At 42.0% G+C, this 12,893-nt stretch overlaps 1 protein-coding gene across 1 annotated transcript in view; it reads left to right on the plus strand.

The window, feature by feature from the left end:
* Positions 1 to 6,689: 6,689 nt before the first annotated feature.
* LOC140734230 (sestrin-3-like) overlaps positions 6,690 to 12,893 on the plus strand; it is a 59,886-nt gene continuing 53,682 nt past the window's right edge. Inside the window, exon 1 of the mRNA XM_073057920.1 lies at positions 6,690 to 6,919. Within this exon, the coding sequence (XP_072914021.1) occupies positions 6,827 to 6,919 (93 nt within the window). The 5' untranslated portion in view covers positions 6,690 to 6,826. The remainder of the gene's footprint in view (positions 6,920 to 12,893) is intronic.

A 12,893-nucleotide genomic window follows, 5' to 3' on the forward strand; every position in this document is an offset into this window, starting at 1 on the left:
GGGGATGAATAAAGTATCTATCTATCTATCTATCTATCTATCTATCTATCTATGCCATCAGGTTGGAGGCTACCCAGACAGAATATAAGGTGTTGTTCCTCCAACCTGAGTGTGGCCTCATTGCGACAGTAGAGGAGGCCATGGACTGACATATTGGAATGGGAATGGGAGGTGGAATTAAAATGGGTGACCGCTGGGAGATCTGGCTTTCTCTGGCAGATAGACCATAGGTTCTCTTCTCATGTCTTACTTCTTAAGGAAATGGACTAACTGAGTTTCAGGTTCATAAATATTATCCTGCTCAAGTAAGTACTGTTCTGAACAATTCTTCTCATTAAGTGTGGGGTCCCCATTTCTGGAAAATAAAGCTACCTGTTCCTATGCTAAACAAATGCTCACATACTGTCAGCTGTGGGTGAGTGATAGCTTCAAATTGAAGCTGGAATTACACATATTCAGGACTCACTCCACTCCAGAGAGACCTAACTCATTAATTCAATACTTTACTAAGTAATGGTCTATCAGTGGTATTGGACTTATTGATCCCATAATACCATTTACAGAAGAGTAGGGGTATTAACTTGGTATCCCATCAACATCCTTGTACTTTCGATTCTTCAGCCAGAGTAGTGAATCTGTGGAATTCATTGCCACAGACAGCTGCAGAGACCAAGTCATTGGGTATATTTTTGTGGTGTTTGACTGGTTCCTGATTAGATCAAAGATCATACGGAGAAGGCAGGAGAATGGCGTTGAGAGGGATAATAAATCAGCCAGTATGGAATGGGGCAGACTCAATGAGCCGGACGGCCTAATTTTAATCCTATTTCTTATGATTTATGGTCTTTTGAAATTTACTCCTCAACAATTTCCAAAACTCATCGAAAAGCAAAACAAAAAATTGCAGACACTGGAAATTTGAAATAAAAACTGAAAATGCTGTCAATCTTCAGTACTTATGTGGAGAGGCAGAGTTAACAGCTAGGCCAATGAATTTGCAGGTTTCCAGCTTCTATTGTTTTACTTTCACCTTCCATTACTTTTTAACTCACTGTCATTCCTCTTCCAGGAAGATCATAATACCACAAGAGACAGGAGCAGAATCAGGCCATCCAAGTCTGCTCTGCCACTCACTCATAGATGATTTATTTTCCCTCACAACTCCATTCTCTTGCCTTCTCTCCATAACCTTTGATGCCCTTACAAGAAGCTATCAATCTCTGCGTTAAATATATGACACCATTGCTCACACGCAGTGCTTTCTGTTTCCTTTCTCTTTTTTTGTAAAGAAGTTAACCAAAATCATCCCGCACTCTCATCTCTGTCCTTAACAAATGTTTGTAGGTCCAATTTATTCCATGGGGACTTCACCTGAAATTTTATCCTTCACACCCACAATTACCAATATCTAGTTTTTTCCTTAAATCACTGTCCTTGATACATTATGAGATCTATTCTTAATGCAATTCCTAGACACGTGTTTTCTTGACATCTCGGAAACAACACCAATTTATTCTGTCTCTAAGCTGTCCCTGTCAGCACATTCATTTCATTAGAGTTCACCACATTTCTATACTTCAACCTCTTCAGACATCAACGATGGGCCAACTTTGACAGCTCTTTGATTCTAATATTCCTTTCTCACCTTCACATTCCATTCACCCCAAGTCTGTATCTAATCCAATCTCTTGCCATCTTTTCAACATTCCTCCTAACCTTCCCCTCTCTGATACTGAACAAACAATCCTCATCAGGGGCCTTAGCATCATCGAACTACATGCTCATCTTGTTGGGTTCTGAGCACCACATGCTCTTGAACTTTTCTTCTACAACCTTCACCTCCATGTTCATTTCTTTAGCCAGGAAGCTTCAACCCCAAGCCTGTGGTGTCCTTTTCCCCATTTCTAGAATTCCCTATTCACATGGATCATTCCTTCGGCCCTCCTACACACTTCAGCAATTTTCATCACTAATTTCCAAACTACATTTCAAATTTTCTACTGGTTTTCACACCACTGAGCTTGCAGCAGTGCCCTCACTAGGGACCAACCCCAACATTAAGGGGGGGATTGTGCCTTAAAGTTTCATTAAAAGGGACTGCTGTTATGGTTTGTCAAGGTGACCAGTTCTAAACTTCATCTCCCATGCATGCTTGTCACACCTCCTACTAGACCACCTCTCTCCCACCAAACATCAGGTTACCATCACTTACCATCTCATTTTCCTGGGAGGTCCTCATGTCACAGCCTCAGCCCCTTGTTCCTCCAGTCCTGGTAATTCTATTTTTACCTCTTCTCCAAGATTCAATAATTCATAAAAAGATATCAATAAGATTAAAAGAATACAGAGAACATTTACAAGAATGTTGCAAGGACCTGACTTAATAGGGAAAGTTTGAATAGATTAGGACTCTATCCCCTGAAGCACAGGAGAATAAGGAGAGATTTGATAGAAGTATGCAAAATTATAAAGGGTACAGATATGGTTAATGCAAGCAGGCTTTTTTTCCACTGAGGTTGGCGAAGATTAGAACAAAAGGTCATAGGTTATTTGTGAAAGGTGAAATATTTAAGGAGAACTTCTTCACTCAGAGGATGGTGTGAGTGTGGAAGTAGTGGATATGTGTTCAATTTCAACATTTAAAAGAAGTTTGGGTAAGTACATGGATGGAAGTGGCATGGTCCAGCTGCCAGCTGATGGGATGGGATTCTGCATTTTCTGGAAGGGCTTAAGGGCCTGTTTTTCGTGCTGTACTGTCCTATGACTCTATGATTCACCAGTAGTACTGCCCTGGAAGATGCAACCTAATCCTTTACCACAGAATTAATTTTTCTGTACATTGACTCCATTCTTTCTTCCCCTATTTAGCCATGTCCATTGTACCTCAGCTGCCACTACTCTGCCAGATAGACATTTCCGATCCCAGCTGACTTATTTTCACCATGGATGGCCAATCCCTCTTCACCCTAGACTCACACCATGATGGCCTTCTTCCATGACAGAGTTCCCCTCCACTGCTATCCCTCATATCCCTGGTGAATTTGTTCTTACATCAAACAATTTCTCCATTAATTCCACTCCCTTCCTCTAACTCAGAGTCAGAGCTGTGGGAACTCACGTGTGCCAGACTTTTAGAAGGAGACATGTAGCAATTCCTGCTTTAGTCCTACACAGACCTCTTTCCTTGCCTCTTTTCCCAGTACATTGGTAAGTCTATCAAAACTGCTTTCTGCCTTGTACAAAACTCAAGGATTCCCTTACTTTTATACCAATTTCCACTCTTCTGCCTTTTTTTATAATCCATCACCGACTCATCCTTTCCATTTCTTAAAAACAAAAAAAATCTCTGCATATGCTAGAGATCTTAAGCAATGCACTCAAAATTTCTTGACTTCTCTGTCTCCAGATAAGGTAGACAACCAATACCTATTAGAAAACTACAGATTCCCAATGAGTGAGTGAGTGAGGCCTCCAATGGTCAGAGTTGACCATGGATATTGTGTCCTAGCTGTCTAGATACACAAAATGGAGAGCAAGCTGTTGCCCATGTAGCTAGCTCCCCCTATCCACACATCTGATGAACCCAAAGGAATGGCAGAGACTGATTCAGTTTGGTACCAGCAGTGCCACAGGAGTTGCCAGTCAGTATTGAACTCGATGTAGGACTGCCTTAACGACTCCAGCTCCATATTTTTCTCGCAAGGTTTACTCCCAAAGCCTTCTCCATGAGTGGGCATAGCCACAAGACAGCGGAGGTTTGAGATCAGAACTTTCCTTTTCCTAGATAAGCTGCCAACCACGGCTGATGAGCCCCTTCTGCCCAAAGTGACTGGTTTTCAGGTGCCAGTAACCTGCCTTTGCCCCTTCTACACAAACAAAATGCTGGAGAAGCTCAGCAGATCAGGCAGCATCTATGGAAATGAATAAAAAGTCAACGTTTGGGGCTGAGACCCTTCTTCAGGGCTGGAAAGGAAGGGGCAAATGCCAGAATATAAAGCTGGGGGGTGGGGGAAGGAGGGTAGCTAGAAGGTGATAGGTGAAGCCAGGTGGGTAGGAAAGGTAAAGGGCTGGAAAATAAGGAATCTGATAGGAGAGGAGAGTGGATCATAGGAGAAAGGGAAGGAGGATGGGACCCAGGGGGAGGCGATAGACAAGGGAGAAGAGGTTAAGAGGCCAGAGTGGGGAATAGAAGAGGGGAAGTGAAGGAAAAGTTTTTTTACCAGATAGAAAAATCAACATTCATGCCATCAGGTTGGAGGCTACTCAGACAGAATACAAGCTGTTGCTCCTCCACCCTGAGGATGGCGTCATCATGGCAGAAGAGGAGGCCGTGGACACACATGTTGGAACAGGGAAGGGAATAAGAATTAAAATGTTTGGCCACCTGGAAGTTCCACTTTTGGCAGATGGAGCTGAGGTGCTCGACAAAGCTGTCTCCCAATTTACGATGGGTCTCACCAGTGCAGAGGAGGCCACTGTAGACAACCCCGGCAGGTTCGCAGGTGAAGTGTTGCCTCACCTGGAAGGACGGTTAGAGTTCTTGAATGGAGGTGTATGGGCAGGTGTTGCACTTTGGCCGCTAGCAGGGATAAGTGCCAGGAGGGAGATCAGCAGGGTGGGATGAATGGACACTGTGGAAAGTGGTGGGGTGGGGGGGGAGTAAAGATACATTTGTTGGTAGGATCCCTTTGGAGATGGCGGAAGTTGTGGAGAATGATGTATCGGATGTGGAGGCTCATGGGGTGCTGGGTAAGGTCGAGAGGAACTCTATTGCTGTTAAAGCAGTAGGACAATGGGATGAATGCAGATTCCCATCACTATTTTAAGTGCACCCCCAACCTTGCTGCCTATGAGGTCTCCATTCTTCCAGTTCTACATCTGCATCATTTCTGCCTGATGATGGGACTTTCTTGAACACCTTCCCTTTTCCTCAGCAACACCTTTCCTCTACTGTAGTTAGCAGGGCTTGCAACGGTAAGCGCTCCATTTACTGCATTCTCCTCTCAACCAGAACAAGTACTGCTCTTGTCCTCACCTTCCAATTAATCATTCTCCATATTCAATGGATCATTCTTTATAAAATCTACCAGCTTCACTGGGATCCCTTCAACTTTCCCTTCCCAGCACCCACATGAGTCTGCATCATACACAGCTTGGTTCAATCTTCCACCTGTCACTTCAATTCTCCATTCTGACTTCTCTGTTTTGGCTACCTACTCTGTTCTAGCAAAACTCAACATAAACTCAAGGAACAGTACCTCAGCTTCCAGTAAGGCTCATTGCAACTCCTGGTACTTAAGAAATTCAACCATTTCAGATAGAAATGGGCACCACGGTAGCACAATGCTATTTCAGCTCAGGGTGTTCCAGAGTTCAGAGTTCGGTTCCACCTCTGTTCTGTAAAGTCTCTGTACATTGTCCCCGTAGAATGCACGGATGTTCCCCAGGTGCTCCGGTTTCCTCCCTCAGTCCCAAGAAGTACTGGGTAGGGAAAATGCTCATCACAAATTGTCCTGTGATTTAGGTCAATGTCAACTGGGGTTGTGGGGTTACTGGGGGAGCATGGGTCAAAGGGCCAGAAGGGCCTAAGACACATTTTTTTTAATATAAAAAGAGTGAACAGAGTTACTTCTGATGCAACTTTTAAGAACAGTGCAGGCTTTCCTCTTTTCAAAGATGCTTGCAGACCTGCTGAGTACTTCCAGCATCACAAATGTTTGATTCACTGGGTTACTAATTCTTTTATTTCTGATTTTCAGAAATGCTGTGATCTACATCCCACATTTGTAGCAGTTTTCTTTTTCGCTACTACCTCAACCCATCTCCAGTTACACACCTCCTAACAGAGTCAGAACCAACGGTTTCAACATCACTGGGATAGTTTTGGTTTCCACACTGTCCCAGACATCCACCATGCTTTCGCCATCTCTTCTTCTCTTTGCAACTTAAAGCACACTTTTGTTTCATCTGTTCCGGTTCCACTAAGGTCATCAACCTCAGATGCTATTTCTGTTTGTCCCTTTACAAATGCTGATTTACCAGCTGAATATCATCTACTTTTTTCTTGTTTCAGAGCAGTGTGCATGAATTGGCTATTGTGTTTCAGCAAAACAACGGTAACCACACTTCAAATGTATTCCATCAGTTTTAAATGATATTTGGCTGATTCTGAAAGGTGACTTATAAATGCACGGCTGTTTTTCATTTCTCAAATGTAAACTTTGCCATTCTTAGGATTTCTTCACACGTACACACAATACGTTACAACAGAGGAAAATTAATTTTGGAACACTTTTTTGCATCACATCAGCTTGAGCTTTTCAAACAATATCTTGGGGTATGAATATTCAAAGTTCGACATGTTGACCAGAGCAAAAAGCAATCGTTTTCACAAGAAACCCTTCTGCTCGCCCTAAAGCAACTTGATCATAACCATCAATTCTGATGAAGTTTCGATTGTTGATTGGATGATCAGCCTCCAGCTGCTTTCATTCTGATTGGTTCGCGCTTCTCCTTCCTCTTGGATACAAGGGCGAGCTACTGATTGGCCAGAGATGACGCGCAGCAAGGAGTGAAGCAAAAGCTGTGCTGTAATTGGTCAAGTGTGACGACTGGAGCCGCCTTCTTTCTCAGGCCAGGCTGGGCTGTGATTGGATGACGGTGCGTTTGAGTGACAGGCTGGTGCCTCCTTCCTAAGGAGGTTGTGCCTTGACTTGTACGGAGGAAAGGACCGGCTTTGCGGGACAAAGCCCCGGCTCCAGCGAAAGAAACAGCAGAGGGAGGAAAAAGAAGCAACAAGGGGGGATAAAAAGTCAATGCAAAGAAAATGATCATCAGTATCAGCGAGGAAAACGACAGGAACCCAGAGAACATGGCAGCGGGGGAATATTTAAACCGCTGTCAGAGGATCTCCAGACAGGTAACCGTGCAAAAAACAATATGAACAAAAGGAATAGCAGAGTAAACAGCAGCACTAGCAGCTCCCTGTACATATAGATTGGGCTAGTGACAGGGTAGCCACTAAACACTTTTAGCATTCCAATTTAATTCATTATCTTGCGTTCCCGTGTTCTTGCATATCTTTCATTTGCACCATTGAGTCCGGCGACTTGGTTGAAAAAAAATCATTGTAACTTGTTTTGTCTGTTGTGAATTTGCGTTTTATTTCTAGTCTTCCCCTTGTTAAGATGTGTCTTTTCCCCCCAATACAATGTTCTTTTACACCTACCTCTTTTTAAATTTTTTTTCATGTTTGTGATTTCAAGTGCTAAGGCACAGGGGTAAAAGGTGATATTCCAACTAAATCGATCTCTATTGAATAATGAAGTGATCATTAGATTCACTAGGTTACAAACTTTGCAAAAAAAATTATTTTGAAAGGGTATTGTAACTGTTTTTGTTCCCTCCTTCACCTCCCCATTCGAAATTAATTGTGTATAAATTAGTGAAATCTTTCCCATTAAGTGCAGCCACGTTCCTCGATTGCAATTTACATTACGTTAGCCAGTTAAAGTATAATTGAAACACATAAAAATAGTCATTCTAAAATTACAGCACTGCAAATTCCACCGCATCAGTGTTAAGTAGTGATCCAAGATAGCAAACATGTATGCCTGTGCTGCTTATTTTAAATATCTCAATTCATTTTGGTCAGGAGCATAATCCTCATTATATTGCAACGATCCTTTGTGAATCGACTAAAATGCAACCTCTTTGCATCATCTTACCGTTTTCCCCCCCTTCTTTGCATTTTTTCTCTCTCTCTTTGCTGTAGAGAAAGCATTTGGCCAACATCGATGCCAATCAAAGTTGTTTTTCTCTCCCAGCCGCGCTGCGGTGTCTGTTCTGCCGGGGCAGGGGGCGCTCCAGCTAAGAATCTGCTTGTTTACATCATTGCTGGACTTATTCCAGGCTCCTTTGTGATTTCACTTAAAGCTGCAGAGGTCTCTTTTCAACCTGCCAAATTCTGCAATTCAGAATCACCCACTGACAAATGCATCTGTATGCAGATTGATATGTAAAGATGGACAAATAGATCTATTGTTGCAACACAATTGCATTTTTATTGAAAAGAGGAAAAAATTCCTGGAATTAAATTATTTTGACTGCTGAGAAGTGACATCAGTGAGACAAAGCCTTTTTTCCCTCTCTTGCTGCATATTTTAATTTTTGTACTCCAACGAGGAAAAAAACCATGCAACAGTATTTTAAATCATTAATGGCTGTGTTGTTAAGGTTACTTTTTCTGCATTTGTTGATTTAACAGGCTTTCATCCTACCTATTATTCCTTTTCTTATCCTTAGTGTGCTACAGTGATGGCTCTCTCAGCTGTTCTTTTTCTTCTTGCAAATGAGATGCACAATCTAAAAAAATATATATACATGGGCAGTTTTCTTATAGAACTGCATCCCTAGGCTTTAGGATCAGATCCACTATTTTGTATCTCCTGTTCTTCCAATAAAAGCTTGCTGTTGAAACAAAAGCTCTGGTAAAGTACGAAAGCTTCACTGCCTCTTTAGTGGGTCATGCTGATTTATTTTACCATTGGTCTTGATTTGGCCTGGACAATCCCATCTTTCAGATGAATGATCTAATTTCTAAGAATGTTACTGCATTAAATCGTCTCTTCTTTATATGTCTTAAGAGTTAGCAAGATTAAAGTTTTCAGTGAACTTTCATCCAAGCAGGCATATGTCTACGAGGCATCTGTCCGATGTTTGGCCTGTGTGGAAGATCATTACTGTATTTTATTATCAAAGCATTTCAGCAGTCCGGTCTTAGTTTGGTTTGCAAGAACAAAGGCATCTGAAGAGAAACAAACGTGGGTAAAGATGAATGGATGATATTTTCTAACCTGGAAGCCCTACTGTTCCATTACTTCCCCCAACCCACCCCCAACCAAGTGTAATTGTGGTTCTGTTTAAAGGCCCCATAAGCTTGGGGAATTAAGTGTCAGATCATAATCTTAACGCAGTCAAGCAAATACCATCATTAATGGAAATAGATTACGCACTTCTTCACTGTAACTGTAACCACAGCACTCTTGTTCTTCTATGGCCACTTTAGTTCCTTATCCCCGTTCTCTTCACCATCCTGTGCCTCTTCACTTATTACAAGATCTTTTTGCAAAACAAATTAAATGGCCAGTTTTCCTCTTAAGGTGCTGACTCATGGTGCCTTGTGCTTCAGTGGGCTACAGAATGTTCTGGTGTCTCGCGCAATTGTCTATTTTTGTTTAAGATGTTGAGGCACCAAGATCATCCCCGATTCCTGCCCTTGCTCAGGATTCTTTCCTGAAAATGTTCCAGTAGGGTCACTAAGCTCTACACTGTTCCATCTGAGGGGCATTTGGAGGTAATTGTTGTGTTCTTATTCCCAGCAGAATGAGTAAATTAAATCTAGGTGGCTTGCCTCTGAGGCGAATGTGGGGAGCCTTTGCCACAAGGCCATCAAGGTTGTTGTCTTAATCGGAGGATTGTAATCCTCACCATCTGTGATGCTCAACAGGGTGTCAGCCATACATTCTTTGCTTGTTTCGAGTAATAATCCAAATCCAATACTTCAACTGCATAATCTTATTTGTACACTGAGACTGTTGCCTGCCACAGCAACAGAGCCTTTTGGACAGACTTGGGTGGGATCAGTTTGCATCCTGGTATTAAGCTTGCTGGGGCAGTGAGTACACAGATGAGGTATGATTATTTCCAAACTATGAACACGGGATTATTGTATTCCACCAGGTATGACTGAGATAGAGCATTACTGTTTGGAGTACACTGGATGCTAGGTACACAAGAGGCTGACTAGTATGCACTCATGCTTGTTGATAATGTACGTGATGTGCTGCAGCCCAAAGTCTTGCAAACTGCTTATCTACACCAACCAATGGGGAAAAATTTGCTCCCTGCCAAAAGTAAGGATAAGATAGCACCTTGGAACACCAGACTATTCATGCAAGTTTTGTGGAGGAGATGCCACATTCTTTTAGCAATTTATTATCAAAGAGAAGGCAAAATTGATGGACTCTTGCAACCAGCTTATACAGCCAGAGCTTAAAGTAGGTCAAATCAAATAAATAACTGTCAAGAAGTGTATAGAGTCATACGCATTACTATCTCAGGGCATTAATAAAGGTTTATGGAAAACTGGCAGTATGTCAATTGTTTGTGAGAGGGTCGGGGCGAAGGGGTTATTGTGAAGAATTGATGATTGAGAAATGAAGCAGGTTCGAGCATGATGAGAAAGGAAGATGGAGTGCATGTCACGGTTTCCAATTCTGGTAAGTTATTCTCAGAATTTTGAACTACTTATGGTGCAAGATTACCATGATATGAGCGACATGAGGATGTTATTATTTGTGTAATTAGTACTTTATCTTCTCCAAATTTGTCCGAAAAATTAGTTTTGAGATTTCAGGATTAATCCTCAAACTACACAGAGTATATGTACTCAGTGGCTACTTTATTAGGTACATTGGTTTGTTAAAGCAAATATCTAATTACCCAATCATGTGTCGGCAACCCAATGCATAAAAACATGCAGACATGGTCAAGAGTTTCAGCTGATGTCCAGACCAAACATCAAAACGGGGAAGAAATGCGATCCAAGTGACTTCTGACCTTGAAATGGTTGTTGGTGCCAGATGGGGTGGTTTGAGTATCTCATAAACTGTTGATCTCCTGGGATTTCTATGCACAACGATCGCTAGAATTTATGGAGAATAGTGCTAAAAACAAAACAGATCCAGTAAACAGCAGTTTTGTGGAGTTATTCAGAGGAGAATAGCCAGACTGTTTCAAGCTGACAGGAAGGCAACAAGAACTTAGAGAGCCACACATTATAACAGTGGTTTGCAGAAGAGCATCTTTGAATGCACAGCACTTCAAACCTTGAAGTAAATGGGCTATAGCAGCAGAAGACCACAGACATACACTAGGTAGTGGCATCCTTCGGTCTCGAGACCATGGATCTGCGCCTGGAGTTTCCAGGGCACAGGCCTGGGCAGGGTTGTATGGGAGACCGGCAGTGCCGAAGCTGCAGGCCTTCCCCTCTCCACGCCACCGATGTTGTCCAAGGGAAGGGCACTAGGACCCATGCAGCTTGGCACCGGTAACGTTGCAGAGCAATGTGTCGTTAAGTGCCTTGCTCAAGGACGCAAACACGCTACCTCAGCTGAGGCTTGAACCAGTGACCTTCAGGTTACTAGTCTGATGCCTTGCCCACTAGGCCACGCACCAACACAACTGGCCATTTTATTAGGTGCAGGAATTACGGAGTTAATATATTAATGATATTAATACATTATTAATATTTACACAGATTATTCATATTTGTGAACTCATCCAGTACTAAAAACTCAAACAAAAATACTATCAACAGGCACCAAGGGCATTTTAAGAGCGGGTGAATATGACTGGCCTGTAAGATCTTCAGCAACCAAGGGATGTTCGTAGACCTTAACAGAATCCTTTCTGTAAGTTCATAGCTGTCTGAGCAGTCTATGAACCCTTTGACCATTTTACTCTATGTCAGACACTCAGTTGAGTCCAATTCAGGTTTGCTGCAGTTCACAGCATCATTTAATTCTCTGATTCAGCAGGGCTAGATTAATTAACCATTGGGATCACACTTTGGATGATACATAGTTCATGTTTAGGCAGGCAATCTTTGTAGTGATGTCATCCCTCAATATCAAGTAGTTTACAATTATCATGCATGAGATAGTTGACCATTGGCTTTATAATATTACTTGTGCAAAAATACCCAGATATTATTTAGCACAAGTCACTAAACCATTTTTGTTGACATGATTGGATAATAAATACAGGAAACTGGTAATTAGATCAAGTCAAACAGGAAAACTACTGTGGGAGCTCTTTTAAAAAATATATATAATTATTCCCTGAGACTTTGTGCTTAGTTTGAAGACTGTTGATGTTGCCTTTCTCAGTTCCCCAAAAGTAATCATTGTCCACACAAACCAGGAAGGCCCTAGGGCAAGTTGGTCAGCTGTGCTGATGTCAGGTAAGGCGACCGTCCTTTGCTTTCTAAGGCAAAATAGAAGACCTTCATTTATCATAGCTGGGAAGGTGTGTCTTTAGTGTGCTCCTTGCTCATTGAGCCCACTTGCACTGCCAAGCATGAAGATGGTTTATTTGGGTAAGAACCAAGATGGCAGACGATGACTGGTATTGTACTGAAGGTAGTGTTAGAATCTTTGACGTGCAGGGAAGTCTTCCTCCAGAAAGAAAACAATGGTGTTTCAACATGTTGAACAAAATCTTTGTTTACACAACTTACATGCATCCTTTCTGTCTTTGGTGACTTTGATTTTTTTTTTGAGAAAGTCAACCCTAATGTCTTTCTGGCATATTGATGCTAGTGTTAAAAGCATGTTCCAGATTGGGAACAGTTTTCCAGTGCAAATGATGTGTGCAGCTGGTGGAAAGAGTACATCTTTGTGTGCTCTATCTGACCTTGACGGATGGTAATCCGTTGCATTGGTCGCCCTGGTGAACGAGGACAACTTCCATTCCACGTTGACACCTGGAAGTTACTAATTTCTTTCGTTTCCTTGTATCAAGCTAATTCTCATTTTAAATTAGACCCGGGGATTTTCTTACACTCTTTGCTTCTGGAGACTATTAGATCATGGACTTAGTTCCTCATTGTCCTAATGTGCACAGATACTGGTTTACTGGCTTAGTCAGTATTAATTGCCTTCCACCTTGTCTCATGTTGAAGAGCTATGAGTTAATTTGTACAAAAATAATTTGACTCCTTAGATATTTTCAAATATCTTTTTTACTTGCATCGAACTTTGTCACTGCAACTAAATTGTTATGTTAAGTGTATGGAAGTCCTAAAAGTTAAATGCTGCCTCCTGCCCGTC

This window comes from Hemitrygon akajei, chromosome 10, assembly GCF_048418815.1.
Source record: "Hemitrygon akajei chromosome 10, sHemAka1.3, whole genome shotgun sequence".
Taxonomy (NCBI): Eukaryota; Metazoa; Chordata; class Chondrichthyes; order Myliobatiformes; family Dasyatidae; genus Hemitrygon; species Hemitrygon akajei.